Source organism: Chanodichthys erythropterus, chromosome 5 (genome assembly GCF_024489055.1).
Source record: "Chanodichthys erythropterus isolate Z2021 chromosome 5, ASM2448905v1, whole genome shotgun sequence".
Classification (NCBI taxonomy): domain Eukaryota; kingdom Metazoa; phylum Chordata; class Actinopteri; order Cypriniformes; family Xenocyprididae; genus Chanodichthys; species Chanodichthys erythropterus.
Genome location: NC_090225.1, coordinates 164577 through 190924, shown reverse-complemented (window position 1 = coordinate 190924; position 26348 = coordinate 164577). Strand labels below are relative to the sequence as shown.

The 26348-nt window shown below is 39.4% G+C and overlaps 3 protein-coding genes across 6 annotated transcripts in view; 1 reads left to right on the top strand and 2 right to left on the bottom strand.

The window, feature by feature from the left end:
- LOC137020281 (collagen alpha-6(VI) chain-like) overlaps positions 1-4202 on the bottom strand; it is a 45163-nt gene extending 40961 nt beyond the window's left edge. For 3 of the 4 annotated variants that reach the window (XM_067385565.1, XM_067385569.1, XM_067385567.1), the window contains exon 1: positions 3988-4202. In XM_067385565.1, coding sequence (XP_067241666.1) covers positions 3988-3990 — 3 coding nt within the window. In that variant the 5' untranslated portion in view covers positions 3991-4202. Of the gene's footprint in view, positions 1-3535; positions 3568-3987 lie in introns of those variants that run through there. The other variant, XM_067385568.1, reaches the window with a different exon arrangement.
- Positions 4203-12462: 8260 nt separating this feature from the next.
- On the bottom strand, positions 12463-18367 carry LOC137020414 (uncharacterized). Its single transcript, XM_067385921.1, has 7 exons — positions 18347-18367; positions 17986-18109; positions 17595-17874; positions 17269-17423; positions 12876-13155; positions 12568-12704; positions 12463-12467 (listed from the first exon to the last, which is right to left on the bottom strand). Exons 1-7 carry the CDS (start codon positions 18365-18367, stop codon positions 12463-12465), a joined length of 1002 nt encoding a protein of 333 aa, XP_067242022.1.
- Positions 18368-18373: 6 nt separating this feature from the next.
- Positions 18374-25580, top strand: LOC137020409 (uncharacterized). The gene is made up of 6 exons (XM_067385901.1): positions 18374-18449; positions 23453-23732; positions 23877-24031; positions 24892-25171; positions 25343-25479; positions 25576-25580. The coding sequence occupies exons 1-6, from the start codon at positions 18374-18376 to the stop codon at positions 25578-25580; spliced, it is 933 nt and encodes a 310-aa protein (XP_067242002.1).
- The last annotated feature ends 768 nt before the right edge of the window (positions 25581-26348 follow it).

The following is a 26348-nucleotide window of genomic DNA, read 5'->3' as shown; positions in this document are numbered from 1 at the left end:
ATATAAGTCAAAAGACACTTTCCCACTGATCTTTTTGAACGAAAATAACACAGAATGTTTGTAAAGACTGTCAGGTTGAGATATGAGTTGTACTGATTTTGTGTGCGTTACTGGGCCTACGACCACTTAAACTAATGTCCTTACCACATAAGGGCCTTGTCCCAAACAGCGTACTTTGTTTACTCAAGTAAACGATGGCCATCACAGGTCAGCAAAACCGTAAGTACAAGTCAGATCAAATTTTATCAAATGCACACCAATACAGCATGCATGCAGCAGCATTTGTAGAAATGACACTGCACACAAGTGTAGCAAATAAGGAAGCAAAGATGACTCCATGTCTTGTAATTGATTCATCACATTTTCAAATACAAAACATGTAAAATGTACACATGTCATGTCTCCCAGACAAACATATCAAGGATGATCTTAAACTTGATTAAATTGATTATGTGGGACAGTATTGGAGGGTTTTTCTCCTCTTATGGGATAATGGATCTGGACTTCTTTAGTCTCTGAATTACACTTACATCCTTAGAACAGCTGCCTACAGTTAAGCAAAATATTTACTTGAGAAGAATCTCCAGCCCAGCAGATGAAGAACAGGCAGACAACTCCAGCAGAGCGGCAACATTACAGGACAGATGGAAACATCATTCACTTTCAGGTTCTTACATTAAATGTGCAAATTAGTGAACATAAATGTAGATAAATGATAAACTACTATTTGATTAATGTATCACTCATTTTTCGATTAAATGTTATTTAATCAACATTTTTACTAAATATTTGATCACTATTGAGAACATTATTAGTTTGTTGTTTTTTTAACATGCATGAGTGTTTTGTATGAAGACACAATTTCTGCTGCTCTAAATGAAAAAGCTGATTGTCCAAAGGTAGTTTTCTTAAACTTAACTCAACAGTCGCCTCTAACAGATCTTATGTTTCTTATAATTTAAATTTGAATCTATAATCATACCCAAGTATTTAAATGCTCAGCAATATTTATTGCTTCTCCTTTAATTATAATATCTGGTTGATGCTCATCGGTTCTTTTAATAGAAAAATACATTCCCCCAGTTTTACTCACATTAAGAGTAAGACAAGATTGAGTTTACCAATCTGAGACTTTGTTCAATGCAGTAGTAAGTTTCATAGCATTTAGTCATTTAGCAGACGCTTTTCTCCAAAGCGACTTACAAATGAGAATAGTAGAATCAATCAAATCAACATGAGAACAACAGTATGTAAGTGCTGTGTGAAGTCACAGTTATGACAGTAAAGTGCTCATAGCAAGGATTTATTTAATTTTTTTTTTAAATATAATAAATACACAGATAGATGGAAAAATAACAGAAATCAAAGTAAGTGCTACTATTGCGGCGTCAAGTGCTGACGAAAAAGATAAGTCTTTAGCATTTTTTTGAAAATGGCTAGAGACTCAGCTGCTCGGAAAGAGCGTGGCAGGTCATTCCACCAGCCAGGAACAGACCTGGAGAAGGTCCGTGAGAGCGATTTTGTACCCCTTTGTGATGGCACCTCAGGGCGCCGTTCACTTGCAGAACCCAAGTTCCTGAAGGGCGCATAAGTCTGAAGTAGTGAGTTAAGATATAGCGGTGCAGAGCCAGCGGTCGTTCTGTAGGCGAACATCAGAGCCTTGAATTGGATGCGAGCAGCTACTGGCAGCCAGTGCAGACTGATGAAGAGCATTCTGGATCAGATGTAGAGGCTTGACAGTGCATGCTGGAAGGCCAGCCAAAAGAGCATTACAATAGTCCATTCTGGATACATGATCTGTTCTGATCGCAAACATGATCTGTGAAGCTTAAACAATCATCCATCACCACTCCAAGGTTCCTGGCTGTCCTGGAAGCAGTAATGGTTGACGACCCAAGTTCAATTGAAAGGTTTCAGTTGAAATCCTGAATGACAGATCCTAGTGATGACATGTAGATGGAGAAGAGAAGTGGTCCAAGCACAGAGCCCTGAGGTACCCCAGTAGCAAGATGATGTGACTTGGACACCTCACCTCTCCAAGATACCCTGAAGGACCTACCTGAGAGGTACGACTTGAACCACTGGAGTGCGGTTCCCAAGATGCCCTTCGACATGAGGGTTGACAGGAGGATCTGGTGGTTAACTGTGTCAAAAGCAGCAGACAGATCCAGCAAGATGAGTACTGATGATTTTGAAGTCGCTCGTGCCAGTCTCAGGGCTTCAGTGACTGAGAGCAAGGCAGTCTCAGTTGAGTGGCCACTCTTGAAACAGAGGTTGTTCTGTGTGAGATAAGTAGACAGTTGGCTGAACACAACTCTCTCAAGTGTCTTTGCAATGAAAGGAAGAAGGGATACTAGTAGTTTTCTAAAAGTGCTGGATTCAGAATGGGTTTTTTAAGCAGTGGGGTAATCCTAGCCTGCTTAAAGGGATGAAAATTGAAAAAAAATGAAAATTTGATGTTTATCTGCTTACCCCCAACGCATCCAAGAGGTAGGTGACTTTGTTTCTTCAGTAGAACACAAAAGATGATTTTTAACTCCAACCGTTGCCGTCTGTCAGTCTTATAATGCATGTCAATGGTAACACAATTTATAAGAGGCAAAAAACATGCACAGACAAATCCAAATTAAACCCTGCGGCTCGTGATGACACATTGATGTCCTAAGACACGAAACGATCAGTTTGTGCAAGAAAACAAACAGTATTTATATCATTTTTTACCTCTAATACGCCACAATGTCCAACTGCATTCAGCACTCGCTTAGTGATGTCTGATCATGCTCTGACAACGGCAGTGATGTCTCGCGCATATACTTCAATGAGTGCTAGACATTACTGCCGTTGTCAGAGCGCGATCAGACCTCACTAACCGAATGCTGAATGCAGTTGGACATAGTGAGAATTGATCCTGTTGGAGTCCCAATAGTGCAGTCAAGAAAGGATGAGCATATGTCATTAATTCTTGTACGTTGTTTCCTTAAATTTACACGATTTATGATTCCATACATGTTATTCTATTAATAGAAAAATTATACTTTGATAATTTAAATAAAAGTACATTATGACTGACATCAAAAGCCTTCTTAAAACCAAGGAAGATAGCACCAACAACACCTCCTCTGTCAAGCCAATAACAGAAGCAGCAAATCTGTTCCCAATTTTAGCAAGGATTGTGTGTGCCAGCTCTGTGCTACTTTCCTAATGTGTTTAGGATCAGGCCTATAAGTCTATGAAAATACTGGCTAGTGGACATGACAGTCATGAGAGATCTGAACCCACTAAGAGAGGCTTGAATAAAACCCAAATAAAATCTATACACAAGATGCTATTTGAACTGTTTGTGTATAAAAATAACAAGAAAAATCCAGTCATCTTTTTTGTTAAGTATTTCTTATAAACATTTCAGGCATCTCTACAAGCTAAAATACTCAATCATAGCATCATCATATTGCATGGATTATACTCAAACTATCTCAGTGCAAACAGCTCTGTGCTCTAAATATAATAAAGGAAGAGAGTAAAGAGGTGAACTTACACAGAACCCAGTCACCGAAGGGACGAGTCCAACCCGGAGACTCTGAATGAGAAACTAAAAATCTGAAACTGTTCATAGAAACTTATCAAGCCACTCCTCAACACCATGATTTCCATTTTAGGAGAAGATGCCTTTCAAGACATGTATATACAGACTTACACATGCACGATAGATTCATCATTTGTTTATCTTCACCATCGAAAAGCTTGAATGCAATGTGTTCACATGCAATGTTTGGATTATTGCAGATGTTTACAGCTTTGCGTTTGCTGCTTCCTTAAGCTATTCATTAATTACATTTAATTTAATATTTCTATAGTAGTTTTATAACAATGCTAAAGGAATAGTTCACCAAAAATGAAAATAATTTCACCATTTCACCGAATGTACCTGGTTGTTTTTGTAATGGAATAAGCTCTAAAATGATTAACAAAAGTTGTGCATTTTAATACCATTAAAGTAGTCCAAATGATTGTGTGCTCTATCCCAAGTCTTCTGAACTCATTTGATAGCTTTTGCTGAGTGCATCGTTAATAAAAGCAGATGAATTGATCCCATCATGACCCGTTCCAGACAGTACCTGTATCTGTGGACATTTCCTTTCAGTCTGTTGTCCATCAGCAAGACCACAAGAGAGAATTCTGGCTTCAGATCAAGGTGTCTCAACTAATGCAGTCTGTAAACAGATAAACACAAATAGACACACTCAACACCGCATGTAAGGCATATTATAAACATGGAGAAGCATAAAGTGACCATTTTAACCTCATAGTTGATGTCAGGCAAGAGAAGCAAAAAAGCAAAAAAAAAAACCTAAAACAAAAAATATATATATCATTAGTTTTATTAATGTGTTTACTGGAATTTGATTCAGGTAGTTCAGGTTCAGATGTTCTGCTTGGATGTGTAGTGTTCCTTCATTTGTGCATCTTATATTGATGGTTAACAGATGGGTCATCAAGTTTGTTCTGATTGGGTCCATTCAACGTTTAGGAGTTTAAGGAGATTCTTGTTTAGTTTTGTATGATAAACAGTTTGGAATTGTGCTGGGTCGCCACTTGATGTCCAGTGTAAAATACCGAAGTAAAAGCAGATGTGAACTACTGTTTCTGCAAATATGTAGCTTCAGATCTAATAATCCAGAGTCCTGGACAATTTTATGAAGCAGAGAAATCTTTCATATATAAAATTAACATGATGAATGTGAATATAAATGCAAGAATGTCATGTAGCCAAACATTTTGACTCGTGGCATAAAGGCTGGACTACATAGCAGGTTAATCTGACCAAGAACAGCCCACTTAGACATTATATTTTTACATCTGTCACTTAGGGTCAATCTGATTGAAAATAAACTATAGCAGAAACAGACAGACAAAGAACAAAGCAAGTAATGGAGTACTAGCAATCTCCACGAACAATGTAGAAGACACAAAAAAGGAGAATGTGACATTGCAATCTTTTAATTTCCTTTTATCTACCATTTTTCTTTTACAAAATTCACTTTTACATGTGTTTTGAACATAAATGTGTGTTGGCATTGTGTGTACAACTACCCTATAATGATAAAAAATCCACCCACTCTTCTTCTTTTAATCCCCATAAATCATAAGCAGTCTTAGAGAAATCGGTTCGCCCACGACTGTTGACGGACACTGCTGTATTCCCATAGACCGTCATTTTGGCTGTGTGAGATTCTCCAGCTTTGCATTTAAAGAGACACACAAATACGTGTTTTTGCTCACACCCAAATAGGGGCAAATTTGACAAGCTATAATAAATTATCTGTGTGGTATTTTGAGCTGAAACTTCACAGACACATTCTGGAGACACCAGAGACTGATATTACATCTTGTGAAAGAGGCATTATAGGTGCCCTTTAATACTCACAAGTCTGACAGCCAGCTTTCTATGCGCGTGCTTCAGATGTGTGCTCAGAAAGCAATACATTACAAGTTTAAACTGATATAGCTTTAAAGCACATGCAGATAATAAACTTTTTGCTAAGACATTAAAAATGGGTTTTTGCAACATGGTATAATAAATGAAGCTTCACAGACACATTCATGTTCATTTGTGAAAAAAACGGCATCCGAAAAGTTAGGCAGCTGACTTGTTGCCTCGATGCCTGATGCTATCTTTTACCTCAACTGTTACGTTATGGAAAGCACAGGATTGTGGGATATCAAAGGCAGTGAAGGATACATCTATGCTGCCCTCAAAAATCGATCAGATGAAGGTATCTCAGGAGACAGGAAGTAAAGCTAACTTTGTATTCGGACATGCCTTTATGTGTTCCTACCTGGGATGCATCCTCTGAAGGCATCATTTTTACAGCTTTTGGACTCAGCCACTAAATTTCCACAGACTGCATTTTAAGATTTATAAAAGGGTGAAAAAGTGTAATTTCTCTGGGTACCTTTTATCACTTCTATAAGAGACTGTCTTACCTTATTTATGGTGAAAAGTCCTGTGTATGTTCGCATGTGGTTTATAAGAGGAAGAACAGTTGAATCTCTCTGCAAACGCTGATGTTATGACTGGCAGACACGACACAGAGACATCTGGCCGAACACAGTTTGGTGAAGTGTTGTGAAATCAGCACTCTAAAACAGTGTCAGAAATAAAGAAGTTTTGCACAAGTTTAAAGGTGCCCTAGAATTTAAAATTTAATTTACCTCTGCATAGTTAAATAATTAGAGTTCTGTATATAGAAATGACATACAGTGAGTCTCAAACTCCATTGTTTCCTCCTTCTTATTTAAATTTGATTTTTTTAAAAGATTGAGCAATAATAACTGACATGATCCATGATATCATGATATTTTTAGTGATATTTGTAAATTGTCTTTCTAAATGTTTCGTTAGCATGTTGCTAATGTACTGTTAAATGTGGTTAAAGTTACCATCGTTTCTTACTGTATTCACAGAGACAAGAGCCGCCGCTATTTTCATTTTTAAACACTTGCAGTCTGTATAATTCATAAACACAACTTCATTCTTTATAAATCTCTCCAACAGTGTGTAATGTTAGCTTTAGCCACGGAGCGCTATCAAACTCGTTCAGAATCAAATGTAAACATCCAAATAAATACTTTACTCACAGGAATCGATGTATGCATGATGAACACTTTGTAAAGATCCATTTTGAGTGGTACAATATTAATATTATAAAGCCACGAGAATATTTTTGGTGCGCCAAAACAACAAAATAATGACTTATTTAGTGATGGCCGATTTTAAAACACTGCTTCAGAGCGTTATGAATCTTTTGTGTTGGAAGCGATTGGATGGAGTATGGAAGGAGCAGAGATTTAAGCAGCACAGGAAGTGTGAAGAGAAAGAGAGACTTCCTTTCATGAAGATGATTCCTTCCTCCTGCTTCCTTCCCAGAATAATGATTTGATTTATATTGAGTCGTTTGAGTAAGTGAGCTCAGGATTTTGTGATGCACTGTTTCTTAATGTGTTGAACATGTTTCGACTCTCTTTGATATTTTAATTATGTTGTAAATAGCTTGTTTCTTCTGTATATTTAAATAAATAAATAAATATTTTCTTGTTTTGGGGACTATAAGTGGAGGGTGCAATTGTTGTTTGTAATCCTGCTTTTCCCTGAAACGGAGAGAGTGAAGAATGTAAATTATTTTTCTAGATTATCTTTCTTTTTTTTATTTTCTTTTTTGTTTTTTTATTATACCTTTATTTAACCAGGGAAGAAAATCACATTGAGATAGATATCTCATTTACAAGTGAGCCCTGGCCAAGGTAGCAGCACACAATAAACAAAATAAAAACAAAAATAAAATTAAATACATAAAACAATAATCACAACACACACATTTACAACAATAAAACAAGATTAAGAACAATTGCAGACAGTTTGGACTGTTCGATTAAGATATAGCTTAAACTCATTAATTGAAATAAATACACTAAGTTTCAATGATCTTTGAATCTCATTCCAAGCAGTTGATGCACTCTAAATAAAAGCAGTTTTCCCAAACTCTGTCTTCATAAAGGGAACATTTAAAAGAATATATATACTTGAAAGCAGATTATGCCCTTGACTCTTGACAGACAATAAACTATTCATATACAGAGGAAGCTGGCCAACTATGGCCTTGTACACAAATATAAGCCAGTGCTTCTACCTTCTCAAATGAAGTGAAGGCCAACCCACCATTTCATACAATGCACAGTGATGAGTATAATGATTTGTACAAGTTATGAATCTTAAAGCAGAGTAATAAACAGAGTCCAATGATTGTAAAAGAGCCTTAGTGGAATTTCTGTAAAAAACATCTCCATAATCTAGGACAGGTAAGAAGGTAGCTTCCACCAGCTTTCTCTTAGCTGACTGTGAAAAACAAGCACTATTCCGAAAATAAAACCCCAGCTGTAACCTTTACTTAGACAACAAATATTTAATATGTAACTTAAATGATAAGTCCTCTTCCAACACAAAGCCTAAGTATCTATAAGAGGAGACTAATTATATAGAATTACCCTGCAGAGTGTGAAGAGATGGTAGAGAGGATTCACACATGCGTTTCCTAGAGAAAACCATATACTCTGTTTTCTTATCATTCTGAACTAATTTTAAAGAGATGAGGTTATGCTGAAATATTACAAATGCTTCCTGTAACTTTAAGATACAGCTATCAATGCAGGATGCAAAACAGTAAATTATAGTGTCATCGGCATATACAGGTACTGGTCATATAATTAGAATATCGTGAAAAGTTCATTTTTTTATTGTAAATTATTTTTAAAAATGAAACTTTCATATATTCTAGATTCCCTACATGTAAAGTAAAACATTTCAAAAGTTTTTTTTTATCTTTTTTTATTTTGATGATTAGAGCGTACAGCTCATGAAAGTCCAAAATTCAGTATCTTAAAATATTACAATATTTTCTAAGATCAATCAAAAAATGGATTTTCAAAACAGAAAAGTTCAAGTTCTTTAAAGTATATTCGTTTTTGCACTCAATACTTGGTCGGCAGCACATATTACAGCAAATGACTTGCTCTAGCACAAATTACAGCATCAGTGAAGTGTGGCATGGAAGTGATCAGCCTGTGGCACTGCTGAGGCACTATTGAGCCTTCATATCATCTGTATATTGTTGGATCGACTGTTTCTCATCTTTCTCTTGAAAATATCCCATAGATTCAGGGGTCAGGCATTTTGGCTGGCCAATAAAGCACAGTAATATCATGGTCAGCAAACCACTTGGAAGTGGTTTTTGCACTATGGGCAGGTGCTAAAGTCCTGCTGGAAAAGGAAATCAGCTTCTCCATAAAGCTTGTCAGCAGATGGAAGCATAAAGTGCTCCAAAATCTCCTGGAAGATAGCTGCATTGACTTTGCATTTGATAAAGCACAATGGACCAACACCAGCAGACGTCACGCCCCCCAAATCATTACTGACTCCAGAAACTTCCCATTAGACTTCAAGCAGCTTGGATTCTGTGCCTCTCCAGTCTTCCTTCAGACTCTGGGACCATGATTTCAACATGAAATGCAAAATTTACTTTTATCTGAAAAGAGGACTTTCGACCACTGTTCACTGTCCAGTTCTTTTTCTCCTTAGCCCAGGTAAGATGCTTCTTACGTTGTTTCTGTTTCAGAGGTGGCTTGGTAGTCCTTTTCCTGAAGATGTCTGAGTGTGGTGACTCTTGATGCACTGACTCCGGCTTCATTTGATTCATTGTGAAGCTCTCCCAAGTGTTTGAATCAGCTTTACTTGACAGTATTCTCAAGCTTGTGGTCATCCCTGTTGCTTGTGCACCTTTGCCTACCCAATTTCTTCCTACTAGTCAACTTTGCATTTAATATGCTTTGATACATCACTCTGTAAACAGCCACCACATTCAGTAATGACCATCTGTGACTTACTCTCTTTGTGGAGGGTGTCAATGATTGTCTCCTGGACCATTGCCAAGTCAGCAGTCTTCCCCATTAGTGTGGTTTCAAAGAACAAGGGATACGCGGAATTTATACTGTAGGGATGGTCATTTAATGAAACTCAAATGTAAATATTCTAATATTTTGAGATACTGGATTTTGGACTTTCATTAGCTGTATGCTCTAATCAACAAATAAAAAATAAATAAATAAATAAATAAAAACTTTTGAAATGTTTTACTTTACACATAGGGAATCTAGTATAAATGAAAGTATTTTCACGATATTCTAATTATATGACCAGCACCTGTAAATGAATACTTGCATCTGATAAATTATCACCAAGATTGTTTATATATAATGTAAATAACAGAATGGACCCCTGTGGCACACCAGATTCAATACCGAGCTTATCAGAAAGAAACCCCTTAATTTGCACCCTTTGACACCTGTTCTTTAAGTAATTCCTAATTCAGCCTAATGCAGTTTCAGAAAGACCAATACTATGTAAACACGATAAAAGAATATCATGATTGACAGTGTCAAAACATTGCAGCATATGATCTTCCATTATCTAAAGCACAGGTAATGTCATTTAGAACTTTCATTGTGCCAGTTAACGTACTATGATTCTTCCTGAAACCGGACTGTAATTTAATGGTTTTCCAAAATTTAATAGGATTATTTAGATTTTGTGAGGTTTCATTTAGATAATATTCAGATTTGATCTACGTATAAGAGCTGTACATTTATTTCTCAATTTTCTAAATGCTACCCAATCTTTATCTATATCTGATTTCCTCGCTATGGCCCAAGCCAAATTTCTTTCATGAACGAGTTCAGATAATTCATTTGAGAACCATGGATTATCACAACCTTTTACTCTGAATGTCCAAACAGGTGCATGCCTATTCACAATCTTCAAGAATAAAGTGTGAAAATACTGCCATGCAATGGACATGTTTATTAAAAACAATTTATCCCTTTCAGATGAAAACAGTTCATGCAGAAACCCTTGTATATCAAACAGTTTAAAGCTCCATTTTGTAATAAACCTAGATTTTACTTTAGAAATTTTACAATCCCTTATAACAGCAACAGTACAGTGATCACTCACATCATCAGGAAAAATTTCTAAATATTTATGGGGTTTATTTGTCAGTATAACATCTATTAAAGTGGACTTACTTGGGTTCTTATGATTTGGTTGTGTAGGTGATTCAATAAGTTGAGTAAAATTCACAGAATCACAATATGCTTTAAACTATTCTGAATTTGATGTTAACCAATTCCAATTCAAATCACCCAATAATACAAGATCTTTAGAAAGCAGAAACCTGTTTAGGGAGAGAAACTGACTTAAGAACAGTAACATGATAATTTGATTTAATATACATTGCAACCCCACCCCCTTTACTTTTACGGTCAACTCGAAACCCCTGTAATGCAATATCGTGGCTTAAGATTGATTTTTTAAGCCACGTCTCAGAAATAACCAAAACATCTGCTTTGGTCGTCTTGGCCCATATTTGTAATTGATCTAATTTTGACAACAGGCTATGAACATTTAAGTGTACAATGCCAAGGCCTGATCTATTTGAAAAATCCAATGGAGTTGAAACAATTCCAACTGGACCAGGATTTGGATTAATACCGGCCAGTAAAAGCAACAACATTATCAGATATCGCTGCCTTAGATTTTTTGGTGATGAATTACATTGTTCTTTACGAGAGTATGATGAAAAGATCTTAGGAATAAAAGATAACTGAATTCTTTGTCCTTGTGTCCATTAGCACAGAATTACTAGCAGCTCGAAATATGAAAATATTGTCCGTACATTTTGTTGGCAAATACATATGGAGACGCAACAAGTGAATCGTTTTATCTTCTGTCTTCCTTGGTATATCCCATAGTCCGAGCATAAAAATTACCGCACAAAAAAGTAGCATCTTCATGATACCAGCGTTGAAGTGAAAATCGTGCAGACAAGCTCCAAAACAAGCTAGCTCAAACAGCTCCACAACCCCAACAAAGAGCAGACAGCCAAGGCAATAGTGCGAGAAACACAGGCCCCGTCCACGGGCAAACAGCCGCTGATCTGTGAGCTCCAGTTAGTTCAATATCTGGGAATTCTCCAAGAAACAACTGTTACTTTTCCGTTCACCGTTGTTTAATGCAATCGCTTTCCAAAGCGAAAACGTGATGACGGATGGCGACCCGGAATAGTGCAACAAGTAAGCACGCTTCACCCAACGTGGTCTGACTTTAGTCCAGACTCAGTGCAAGATAGAGTCTGATTTTAAAAACGGCTTCTTACAATAAACATGCAACATTTAAACATACAAGATGTACAAGATGTACAACTGCAGATTAACAGATCAGACAAGATGGACACAAACACAGTGCTGCCATCTTGGATCCTTTCTCCAGGTAATTTAGAGAGATTTCTGGGTTAGTCTTTTGTTTTGTTTGTTATTTTGGCTCGGATCTTCCCTGAAGCTATCGCTCTGTTTTCATTATTATTATTTTTGATTTTTCTGTAATGGTTCTTGTTACTTTTGTGCATTTTTTTACTTTGAATTGGTGGTTGTGTTGTTGAACATCCTCGTTCTCTCCATGTTTCTTTTTTTCATTCTCTTTTTTGAAAAATGTAATTCATCTTTACTTTGTTACCAGCTCCTCAACCCTAGATGGGTAGCTATGTAACACTGCACCTCCTCCTCATTGTAAGTTTGATCCAGAAACATCAAATACAACATGCAATGCTGTAGTAATTTATTTGTGAAGAAAGCAAAAATTAAACAAAGATGATCAGTACACAACCCCCTGGATCAAACTGGGGTTAAGAATCAGGTGCATTTTAAAAAACATTTCATTCCTTTACTGAATGTGCAACTTATCTTTTATCTTAAGGTTAAAAGGTGCACAGGTAAAATGAAGACAATGAAAAAAGTATTTCTTGGTATTTTGCTTATAGGATCAGTGGACTGTGGTGTAACATCATCTCATTCCACTTAATCTGTCAATGAAAACAGAAAAAAAACTAATTAAGGGAACGTACACAGAGCATAAATAGTACATATGTCTACACATCATGTCTCTCTCCTTTTATCACGCACCTGCAAACACCTCAACTTCACACAGAGTGAGATATTCATTGCGCCCAGGTATAAAAATGTTGACAAATCGCCCCTTAATAGGGTTAAACTCAAATGTTTGTGTGTCTCCAGGTGGGATGAACTCAACACTCACAGCCCTGTGAAGAAACACGGAAATAGAGAGGGGCGTATTAAGACGGTATGAAGCATGTTAAATCTACTTCTGTCAAAGGCAGTTGTTTATTAAGAGGATTTATTCAAAGTGATTTCATCTCATCTACTAATTTTCTAACCATTTGTGTAAGTATCAAGAGAGAGACGATACTTACAGCTGATTATTGTTGCCATTATTTTCCAGGCTGTTGCCGATACGGATCTGAGCACCATTTAGTCTCTGTGGACAACAATCTCCACGATTAGTGATGCTAACCCTGGTTATCTTGTGGACTTCCAATAAGTCAACTCTCCACCAGGGGTCCATGTCCCCATTAGTCGCACTGCATGACCCAGTATTGAAAATGGAATTCATGTTGCCATCCACAGCATTCTTAGCAACTGCTTTCTGGTATGTGGAAGACTGAACAGCTCTGGCTCCAAGAGCAAGATTCCCTGTTCAACATAAAATAATAGTAACTTTTTTGTGTTTTAATGTGATATGGTATAATCTCAATATAATGGGCAAAATAACGCTAAGCTATGAAATCCAAATGATTATTATACAGCTCTCTGGAATACTTGTGTCACAGACACGCAAGGCTCCAACATCCACCAATCACAGTGCGCACCTTCCCCGGAGTACTAATCACCGCCACCTGCACCTCATCAGCTCATTCATCACTAGCACTACTTAAGACACTCACACACACAGTCACATTGTCCGGTCTCATTCGCATCTAAGAACGTACCTGAATGCTTACCTCAAGACTCTCCTCGCTACTTACCTGTTTCCCTTGTCTCCGAGTTCCTCCCTTCGTATCCAGTCTGAGTGTGAAGTGTTGTCTGCAGTTATCGACTCCATTCAGCAAGTACCATTCTCCATCATCACTCTGCAACAACAAAGGACAGTATCATTCTCTATACCATTCATCAGTCACAAACTTTGCATCTGCATACTCACCTGTTGTCTCCAAATACTCTGCTTGTGTTCAATAAACTTCCTGTTAACCTATCTTCTGTCTCCTGGCTGGTTCTACTGTAACAGAAGACTGGACCAAAACAGTGGAACACAAGTATGATCAGTTCCAGGAGTTGGTAGACGCTATGCGTAAAACATTCTCCACTCCACCACCATCAGCACCCACCTTCACTTCCGTCGACACCGCCACCTCTTCTTCACCGTCTTTGTACACCATTCCCATGGCCAAACCGACGCCCTACTCTGGTTCGGCGGAGGAATGCAACGGATTCCTCCTGCAATATTCTCTGACCCTGGAAATGCAACCGCACCTGTTCCCCAACAAATACACCAAGGTAGCGTTTCTAATCCCACAATTATCTGGCAAGGGGCTTCAATGGGCCGATTCCAATTGGTCGCAAAATAACCCTGCGCTTCAGTCATACTCCGGCTTCGTCAATCACTTCAGAGAAGTTTTTGGAAAACCTTCATGGGACTCTTCTATCGGTGAGAAGCTTTATAATTTGAAGCAAGGGAAAATGTCTGTTAATGATTATGCCATTCAATTCAGAACACTGGCTGCCAGAAGCGGATGGAATGAACAGGCACTACTGACTATGTATCGCCAGGGTTTGGATCCTCATGTGCGGTTGCATCTCGCTCCATACAAGGATACCATCGTTTCCTCCAACTCTCCATCCATTTCACCAGCCGTATGCAGTCGTGTCTCGGTGAGCACCAGGGTCAGCAACAACTCAACACCTCCCTCTGCCAACCAGAGTCCGTCAGCACTCTAGAACCAGCCAGCGAACCCACGCAGGTTGAATCTAATCGTCTGACACCCGCTGAACGGCAGAGATGGCTGACCCAGAGATTATGTCTTTATTGTGGTTCTCCTGGGCATGTAATCTCCACCTGCCCAACACGTCCTCCTCGTCCCATGGTGAGTGCCATCATCCCCAAATATCAATACCACTCACCACTATTGTACAACTTACTGCTGCTGATATCTCCATTCCAGTTACCGCTCTCCTCGACTCTGGGTCAGCAGGAAACTTCATCTCCGGCGCCCTCTGCCGTCAGCTCGGCATCAAGACCCAGAATACGCCATCAACCTAGCAGGTCCACTCAATAACTGGCAAACCGGTGAACAGAAGACATGTGAGTCGGACCATCGGTTCATCCGCTGGTTCTGGAGGGATCCACCGCTGAGGTGATATTAGGGCATCCGTGGTTGAAGCAGCACAACCCCATCCTCTCTTAGAGAACTGGAGAAGTCCTGAGGTGGGGCGACACCTGTTTTCCATCCTGTTCTCTGCACTCCCAGTTCCACGATCTCCAAGTTCCAATCATCTCCCTGTCTGTGCCACTTCCATTGAAAGTCCCATCGAGAAAAGGTCAGTGGATATTCCTTCGTGTTACACCCCCTTGAGCAATGTATTCTGCCCCAAGAGAGCTTCCAAGCTGCTTCCACATCAGCCATGGGTTGTGCTATGGATCTGCTTCCGGGTGAGTCAGTGCCTAGGGGAAGGATTTACCCCCTATCCGTCCCGGAGGAGAAGGCCATGGTGGAGTACATCGAGGAAGCTCTGGCTCAAGGCTACATACGTCCATCTACTTTCTACTTCCCCTACAGCTTCCAGCTTCTTCGTCGTGGCTAAAAAGGACGGAGCCTTGAGGCCTTGTATAGACTATCGAGCAGTCAACTCCATCACACTGAAGTTCCAATGTCCCCTTCCTCTCATCCCAGCGGCCCTGGAACATCTCCGTGGTGCCACTGTGTTTACCAAGTTGGACCTCCGCAGCGCGTACAACCTCATCCGGTTACGCGAGGGGGATGAGTAGAAGACCGCCTTCGTCACACCCACTGGCCACTATGAATATCTGGTTATGCCATATGGCCTGGTCAACGCCCCTCCGTATTCCAGGATTTTATCCATGAGGTGCTCTGGGAGTTTCTCCACAAGTTCGTTTTGGTATACATTGACGACATCCTGATCTACTCCAGGAGCATGGCCGAACATCTCCACCACGTTGCAACAACTCTAACATCTGTGGCCATGAAGTCATTTGAAAGACTGGTTCTGGCTTATCTGAAGGACAATCACTGGACCCCCTGCAGTTTGCTTACCGAGCAAACAGGTCTGTGGATGATGCAGTCAATATGGGACTGCATTATGTTCTCCAGCATCTGGACAGACCAGGGATTTATGTGAGGATCCTGTTTGTGGACTTCAGCTCTGCTTTTAACACCAATATCCCATCACTCCTCCAGCCCAAACTAACTCAGCTCTCTGTGTCCACCTCTGTCTGTCAGGGGATCACCAGCTTCCTGACAGACAGGCAGCAGCTAGTGAGGCTGGGAAAATTCTCATCCAGCACCCTCACCATCAGCACCGGCACCCCTCAGGGCTGTGTCCTCTCCCCACTGCTCTTCTCCCTGTACACCAAAGACTGCACCTCCAAAGACCCCTTTGTCAAGCTCCTGAAGTTTGTGGATGACACCACACTGATCGGCTCCATCCAGGACGGTGACGAGTCTGCTTACAGACTGGAGGTTGAACAGCTGGCTGTCTGGTGCAGTCTTAACAACCCAGCTCAACACGCTCAAGACAGTGGAGATGATTGTGGACTTCAGGAGAAACCCCCCTGCTCTCCCCCCACTCACCATCATGAACAAAACTGTGACTGCAGTGGAGTCATTCAGGTTCGTGGGCACCACCATCTCACAGGACCTGAAGTGGGACAACCACATTGAGTCCATTGTGAAAAAGGCCCAGCAGAGGTTGCACTTCCTTCACCAGCTGAGGAAGTTCAACCTGCCACAGGAGCTGCTGAAACAGTTATATTCTGCCATCATCAAATCCATCCTTTGCACTTCAATTACCATCTGGTTCAGCTCAGCTACCAAATCTGACCTCAGTAGACTACAGAGGGTAGTCCGGTCTGCTGAGCGAATCATTGGTACAACCCTCCCCACTCTCCAAGAACTGTACTTATCCAGAGTGAGAAAAAGGGCAAAGAAGATCACTCTGGACCCCTCACATCCAGCACACTCCCTCTTTGAACTGTTGCCATCCGGTCGACGCTACAGAGCTCTGAGCACCAGAATGACCAGACACAGTAACAGTTTCTTCCCTCAAGCAATTCATCTCATGAATACTTGACGAACACGGAACACACAACACTATTATACTTTATTTACTTAAAACACTTATTTATATTTTAATTTGCACACATTATAACTGTAAATACAAATTGTCTATATAATATTTTGTTTTTTGCTTTTTTGCACTTTGTCTGTCTTGTAATTTTGTATATTATTCTTTTATTCTTTTTATTATCTGTGTCTGGTCTTGTCGCTGTCTCTCTGTTGCACTGTGGAGCTTCTTTGACTAAAACAAATTCCTAGTATGTGTAAACATACCTGGCAATAAATATCTTTCTGATTCTGATTTTGATATATGTGTGAACAACATTCAAAGTAATGAAAAACACTCACTTTGATGTAGAACACAAGTGTATGCTGGTAATGGTGTGTAGTTTTCTGTTAATAAAATAATAACAGTTATACACACATTAAGAAGTACACAAGTAAATTCTATCACATATTCTTCTTCTCTTACCTGCAAACACCTCAACTTCACACAGAGTGAGATATTCCTTGCGCCCAGGTATAAAAATGTTGACAAATCGCCCCTTAATAGGGTTAAACTCAAATGTTTGTGTGTCTCCAGGTGGGATGGACTCAACACTCACAGCCCTGTGAAGAAACACGGAAATAGAGAGGGGCGTATTAAAACTGTATGAAGCATGTTAAATCTACTTCTGTCAAAAGCAGTTGTGTATTAAACGGATTTATTCAAAGTAATTTCATCTTATCTACTAATTTTCTAACCATTTGTTTAAGTATCAAGAGAGAAACGATACTTACAGCTGATTATTGTTGCCATTATTTTCCAGGCTGTTGCCGATACGGATCTGAGCACCATTTAGTCTCTGTGGACAACAATCTCCACGATTAGTGATGCTAACCCTGGTTATCTTGTGGACTTCCAATAAGTCAACTCTCCACCAGGGGTCCATGTCCCCATTAGTCGCACTGCATGACCCAGTATTGAAAATGGAATTCATGTTGCCATCCACAGCATTCTTAGCAACTGCTTTCTGGTATGTGGAAGACTGAACAGCTCTGGCTCCAAGAGCAAGATTCCCTGTTCAACATAAAATAATAGTAACTTTTTTGTGTTTTAATGTGATATGGTATAATCCCAATATAATGGGCAAAATAACGCTAAGCTATGAAATCCAAATGATTATTATACAGCTCTCTGGAATACTTGATTCTGATTGGTCAATTGTGACATTCTGAGATGTTTCCAGATAATGACCGTCATCAATAGTAACTGTTACATCTGTATGCTGAAGGGATGAGGCGAGTAAGGAGATCTACAATACAAACGGGTTTATTCACAATACCAGGAAACAGGAACAACATACACTGTTAGCAAACAATCAAGAACAGACAAGTAGTGCAGGGAAAGTGTCCAACTTAAAGTGGAGTGCTGACGAGGAACAACAGGTGCAGGGCATGGCGGGAAGACTGATGATGGGAGGGAAGACAGGTGCGCGGAACAGGAGGATACTGGGAAATGGAGTTCGGGACAGACGTGGATGTAACATTACCTCCCCCTCCCCGGAAGGCATGTCCTCATGCCTCAGATGAAACTGCGGGGAGGGGGGGTGGGCACCCTGGACACCTACAGGCAGGTGCGGGAGGTGAAGGCAGGTGCAGAGGTCTCCAGGGCGGTACTAGGTCCTCTGTCCTCATGGCTGGTCAGGGGCCAGGGATGGCCATGGCGGGTCTGGAGCTAGGGATGGCCATGGCATGGAATACACACTGAGCATAACCCAACACACAACAGTAAATCTATTAGCCTTATTACAGTTTACATAGTCTTACCACAATGTTACTTGTTGTTGGTGCAGGTGACATATCCAACAAGTTATGGTAAACAAGCTAGGTAACATTATAATCGCTAAAATAGCGGACTCACGGGGAAAAAAATCATCAGTTATCTTTTTTTTGCTGTTATGACTAATTACTCAGCACCGTCAGCATTAAGGAGAAAATAATCACTTCATCCGATGTTTTTGAATAAAATAGCCTTGACAGCCGACTTACTGGAACTCTTCATCTGTCTGTAGAACTATTCTCTCCCGCCGGCGCCGCCGGATACAGAATCTACACACACGCGAGTGTGACGTGCTCGGTGGACCAAACCACCGTGAGGCAAGGGAGGGGTGACTCAAAATGTTTCTAAACTTAAAACGCCCGTTTGCATTTGTATTGCTTTACTACTTACACAGTTCTTCTAAGTTGATATTTATTTACAATACTTAGCGTGGTTTTAAATTATATTTTTTTGGGGGGACAGCACTCAGATAGAACCCCCCACCCCCACCCCTCGCTATTTACGCCCCTGCTGCTACTGCCGAAAACAGAGGGTATGCATCGACGTCACTTTCCCGCCGAAAACGCGCTCCCTCAGCTGGACTGAGTGGCAGAAGAAGCTGCTGTGTGACTGGATTAATAGGAGAAACGGCGAAAACGCGAGTAAAACTAACGAATTACCCTAAAGGTTGGACTCGAAAGTGTTTCTTACAACTTGTCAAATAAACCTAATCCATGGATACTGACATGCAGCCAGGAGTCGTGTTTCCTGACATTTATATGTGCCTGATTTGACGCCGGGGAAATACATAAAGCAAATCTGCCTGTGAATATTTTATATAACTACAATATCGGTAGGTTTAAATCTGCTTAATCACTTATATCAATGTTATATCGTAATATTGTCCAGCCCTAAAACATATAGCCTATAGTTTTATAGTATAGTTTTTGACAGTGTTGTTTATTTAAAAACACCCAATTATGCATAATATAAGATGGAAAATATTTAATTGATGAGTCATCAACATAATATATAACAATACAATATATAAGGTATGATTTTGCCTCAAAATCCAACAATTCGACACAAAATGATAACTGCAAATCCATGTTTCTCTGCTGGAGTCCAGCTGTTTCTGTGAATTGCAGTGATCCATTTGCTTCTTTTTCTGTTGCTTTCTCTAGTTTTTAAATATATATCTCAGGTTTTGTGTCAAATCTATTTGTACAGTCAGCCGCATAGCTCTTTCCTGTTTTGTGTGTTTTTCGCGACATTCAGGCTGAAAACCAGTGCTGCTGCTCAGTCTTTTGCCACTCAGCGTGCGTGACCACAGTCCTAATGGTTGACGGTGACGTCACTTTCCCGCCGAAAGCGCGCTCCCTCAGCTGGACTGAGTGGCAAAAGAACCTGCTGTGTGACTGGATTTAATAGGACAAACTGCGAAAACGCGAGTAAAACTAACGAATTACACTAAAGGTTGTAATTGAATGTGTTCCTTACAACTTGTCAAATAAACCTAATCCATGGATATTGACATGCAGCCAGGAGTCGTGTTTCCTGACATTTATATGTGCCTGATTTCGACGGCGGGGAAATACATAAAGCAAATCTGCCTGTGAATATTTTATATAACTACAATATCGGTAGGTTTAAATCTGCTTAATCACTTATATCAATGTTATATCGTAATATTGTCCAGCCCTAAAACATATAGCCTATAGTTTTATAGTATAGTTTTTGACAGTGTTGTTTATTTAAAAACACCCAATTATGCATAATATAAGATGGAAAATATTTAATTGATGAGTCATCAACATAATATATAACAATACAATATATAAGGTATGATTTTACCTCAAAATCCAACAATTCGACACAAAATGATAACTGCAAATCCATGTTTCTCTGCTGGAGTCCAGCTGTTTCTGTGAATTGCAGTGATCCATTTGCTTCTTTTTCTGTTGCTTTCTCTAGTTTTTAAATATATATCTCAGGTTTTGTGTCAAATCTATTTGTACAGTCAGCCGCATAGCTCTTTCCTGTTTTGTGTGTTTTTCGCGACATTCAGGCTGAAAACCAGTGCTGCTGCTCAGTCTTTTGCCACTCAGCGTGCGTGACCACAGTCCTAATGGTTGACGGTGACGTCACTTTCCCGCCGAAAGCGCGCTCCCTCAGCTGGACTGAGTGGCAAAAGAACCTGCTGTGTGACTGGATTTAATAGGACAAACTGCGAAAACGCGAGTAAAACTAACGAATTACACTAAAGGTTGTAATTGAATGTGTTCCTTACAACTTGTCAAATAAACCTAATCCATGGATATTGACATGCAGCCAGGAGTCGTGTTTCCTGACATTTATATGTGCCTGATTTCGACGGCGGGGAAATACATAAAGCAAATCTGCCTGTGAATATTTTATATAACTACAATATCGGTAGGTTTAAATCTGCTTAATCACTTATATCAATGTTATATCGTAATATTGTCCAGCCCTAAAACATATAGCCTATAGTTTTATAGTATAGTTTTTGACAGTGTTGTTTATTTAAAAACACCCAATTATGCATAATATAAGATGGAAAATATTTAATTGATGAGTCATCAACATAATATATAACAATACAATATATAAGGTATGATTTTACCTCAAAATCCAACAATTCGACACAAAATGATAACTGCAAATCCATGTTTCTCTGCTGGAGTCCAGCTGTTTCTGTGAATTGCAGTGATCCATTTGCTTCTTTTTCTGTTGCTTTCTCTAGTTTTTAAATATATATCTCAGGTTTTGTGTCAAATCTATTTGTACAGTCAGCCGCATAGCTCTTTCCTGTTTTGTGTGTTTTTCGCGACATTCAGGCTGAAAACCAGTGCTGCTGCTCAGTCTTTTGCCACTCAGCGTGCGTGACCACAGTCCTAATGGTTGACGGTGACGTCACTTTCCCGCCGAAAGCGCGCTCCCTCAGCTGGACTGAGTGGCAAAAGAACCTGCTGTGTGACTGGATTTAATAGGACAAACTGCGAAAACGCGAGTAAAACTAACGAATTACACTAAAGGTTGTAATTGAATGTGTTCCTTACAACTTGTCAAATAAACCTAATCCATGGATATTGACATGCAGCCAGGAGTCGTGTTTCCTGACATTTATATGTGCCTGATTTCGACGGCGGGGAAATACATAAAGCAAATCTGCCTGTGAATATTTTATATAACTACAATTAGGTTTAAATCCGCGTAATCAATGTCCACTTGTATCAATGTTATATCATCATATTGTCCAGCCCTAAAACATATATAGTTTTAAGTATAGTTTTTGTCAGTGTTGTTTATTGAAAAACACCCAATTATGCAGAATATAAGATGGAAAATAATTAATTGATGAGTTGCCAAACTAATATAACAATACAATATATACGGTATGATTTTACCTCAAAATCAGTCGAGCTGTTTCTGAGAATTGCAGTGATCCATTTACTTTTTTTCCCCTGTTGCTTTCTGCAGTTTTTAAATATATACCTCAGGTTTTGTATCAAAGCTATTTGTATAGAAAATTACAAAGCTCTTTCCCATTTTGGATGTGTTTTGTGTGTTTTACGCGAGATTCACGCTGAAAACCAATGCTGCTGCTCAAGGGCCTCACACACTGGACGCGAAGCTCAGCGCAGCGACACGACACGTCTTTCAAATTCGAACGCATTGTTTTATATTTTTTTCTGAGTCGTAGCTGGGCGCCGCAGACAGGCGCCAAATGTCGCCGCCGGTGTTCGTACACTCATAACAATGCGTTCGAATTTTAAAGACGTGGCGAGGCGCTGAGCATAGCGTCCGGTGTACGAGCCCCTTCAGTCTTTTGCCACTCAGTGGCCGTGACCGCAGTCGTAACGGTCGATGGTGACGTCACGTGCATACCCTCTATTTGACACATTTGGCAGCGTTTTTTTCTCTCTCGCAGCTTCTCTGCACCTCCTTTCCCGTTTCTTGAGCTACATGTTTCATGAGCCGCGTCTGTCAGAATGAAAAAAAAAAAAAATTAGCCTATGTGTGTTAAGGATGCTGGTGTAGAGAGACGAGGCAGATACGGATTTCCACAAAGTATAAAGACTACTTTAATTAACACAGGGCAAGAACACCAAACATACACTAAACACAACAGAGAACGGACAAGGAGTGCAGGGAGTGAGTGCATTATAAAGGGAGTGCAGATAATAGAGTCCAGGTGCAGGTGATCCGTGATGATGGGGAGATGACGAGGGAAGTGAGTGCAGGTGTGGAGAACAGGAGGATCATGGGATATGGAGTCCGGGAGACAAGGGATCTGTGACAGTACCTCCCCCTCCCGGTAGGCGCGTCCTCGCGCCGTAAATAGAATAACCGGGAGGGGGGGTGGGCGCCCTGGAGAGCCACGGCGGGTCAGGAGCCTTGGCAGGCCACGGCGGGTCAGGAGCCTTGGCAGGCCACGTCAGAGGCCCACCCACATGTGTGGCGCCCACATGTCCCCCACCCACGGGTACTTATTTTTTATTATTGACTAAGCTGTCCAACAACATTGTCTGCATAACTTACATCGTGTGATTGTGTTTCTAACACTTATTGGGCTGTGCGTCGCTGACTCCAAAGGTACGTTTAGAATAATACACATAAAAATGAGAAGATTTGAAAATCTGTAGCCATTGTGTATCATTACATATCAATCAGATTAAGTGATTCAAATTATAGGCTGAAATGTTATAATTGAAAGCTTGTGATTTATTTATTTATTTCTGTAGACTCTGATAAAATTTGTTTATGCACATCATAGTAAAAAAAAAAAAATTGTTTATTATTTTATGTTAAACAGGGAATCTTGCTTTCGGAGCCAGAGCTGTCCAGTCTTCCACATACCAGAATGCAGTCGCTGGAAATGCTGTGGATGGCAACAAGAATTCAGATTTCAATCGTGGGTCATGCAGTGCAACTAATGGGGAGAAGGACCCCTGGTGGAGAGTTGACTTATTGGATGTCTACAGAATAAGCAGGGTTAGCATCACTAATCGTGGAGATGATGATGAAGAGAGAATAAAAGGTGCTCAGATCCGTATCGGCAACAGCCTGGAAAATAATGGCAACAATAATCAGCTGTAAGTATCGTCTCTCTCTTGATACTTACACAAATATGATAAAATTACTTTGTCAAAGGCTAGGATTTATTCCTTGCCTTTATTATGATTCATGCCGTTTTGAATCGCTCTTCTGTAATTCCCTGTTGCTGTGTTTCTTCACAGGGTTGCGAGTGTTCAGTCCATGCCACTTGGACACACACAAACATTTGAGTTTAACCCTATTAAAGGGCAATATGTCAACATTTTTATACCTGAGCACAGTGAATATCTCACTCTGTGTGAAGTTGAGGTGTTTGCAGGTAAGAGAAGAAGAATATGTGATAGAATTTACTTGTGTACTTCTTAATGTGTGTGTGTAACTGTTATTATTTTATTAACAGAAAACTATACACCATTACCAGCCTACACTTGTGTTCTACATCAAAGTAAGTGTTTTTCATTACTTTGAATGTTTTTCACACATATGTAATATTCTTTCTGAACATTTGATAACCAATAAGGGATAATGTACATCAAGACAGTTCTTCTTGCGAAATAAACCCCAACAGGGTGATTATTACATGGCTACTAATAAATAAATGTTTAAATATATAAATAATTCTGGACACAAAATATTGATTTGATTTGAGTTCAAATATTTTATTAGCTCACTTATGATAAAAGCAAAGCTTTGATGAAGAAAAAATATTCCTAGCAAGACAAACATTTAAGGGATAATGTACAGTCATGTTCACCAAATAAATAATTACATGGACATATTGATGTGATATTAAACAGTTTTAAATTCTTACATGTTTATTATCTTAGAATCCATTACAGTGTATGAAAACAATCATTCAGGCAAACACTACAGTAACACTTCAATACAATCAATAACTATAACAGAGACGCACCAGTTGTGTTTGTATGAATCGCGAGAGAGCGAGTCCAAGAAACATCAGAGAAAGACCGGCTTCAGAAACCTGGATGAGCGGTCTGTAATACAGCGTTACTATTGATGACGGTCATTATCTGGAAACATCTCAGAATGTCACAATTGACCAATCAGAATCAAGTATTCCAGAGAGCTGTATAATAATCATTTGGATTTCATAGCTTAGCGTTATTTTGCCCATTATATTGAGATTATACCATAGCACATTAAAATACAAAAAAGTTATTATTTTATGTTAAACAGGGAATCTTGCTCTTGGAGCCAGAGCTGTTCAGTCTTCCACATACCAGAAAGCAGTTGCTAAGAATGCTGTGGATGGCAACATGAATTCCATTTTCAATACTGGGTCATGCAGTGCGACTAATGGGGACATGGACCCCTGGTGGAGAGTTGACTTATTGGAAGTCCACAAGATAAGCAGGGTTAGCATCACTAATCGTGGAGATTGTTGTCCACAGAGACTAAATGGTGCTCAGATCCGTATCGGCAACAGCCTGGAAAATAATGGCAACAATAATCAGCTGTAAGTATCGTCTCTCTCTTGATACTTACACAAATGGTTAGAAAATTAGTAGATAAGATGAAATTACTTTGAATAAATCCGTTTAATACACAACTGCCTTTGACAGAAGTAGATTTAACATGCTTCATACAGTTTTAATACGCCCCTCTCTATTTCCGTGTTTCTTCACAGGGCTGTGAGTGTTGAGTTCATCCCACCTGGAGACACACAAACATTTGAGTTTAACCCTATTAAGGGGCGATTTGTCAACATTTTTATACCTGGGCGCAATGAATATCTCACTCTGTGTGAAGTTGAGGTGTTTGCAGGTGCGTGATAAAAGGAGAGAGACATGATGTGTAGACATATGTACTATTTATGCTCTGTGTACGTTCCCTTAGTTTTTTTTCTGTTTTTATTGCCAGATTAAGAGGAATGAGATGATGTTACACCGCAGTCCACTGATCCTATAAGCAGAATTACAATTTAGAGATTGCAGTTAGGAAATAATGTAATAATTTAGGCAATTCATTTCACTTGAAGGTAGAAGCAATGAGCTCCTGGAAAAATGAATTACATATTAACAATATTCTCTAAATTGTAATGTTGACATGAATTCTCTGTAAAGCTGCTTTGAAGCGATATGTATTGTGGAAAGCGCTATACAAATAAATGTGAATTGAATTGAACTTTTATAAGTGTCTTACCTTATTTATGGTGAAAAGTCTTGTGTATGTTCGCATGTGGTTTATAAGAGGAAGAACAGTTGAATCTCTCTGCAAACGCTGATGTTATGACTGGCAGACACGACACAGAGACATCTGGCCGAACACAGTTTGGTGAAGTGTTGTGAAATCAGCACTCTCAGAAATAAAGAAGTTTAATAATGGCAACCTGGAAAACATTTCAAAACGCTATAATTTGTAACTGGTTGAAATGTGTCCGTTGTTAATGATCATCGCCGTTCTGTTTGTAGCAGATATACATTTGTGCAGCGATCAGTGGAAGAACTATTATTTATATGCAGAGGTGGAAAGATAAAATCCAGAAAATGTGTTTCAGACATATCATGATGCGAGACATTATGGGGTGCAAATGTAACGCAGTTTTTACTTGTTTATGGTTGAACTTTCATATCACTAAATGTGGTTACATATTTATTCTTAAAACAAATAATATAAATAAACAAAATATACAC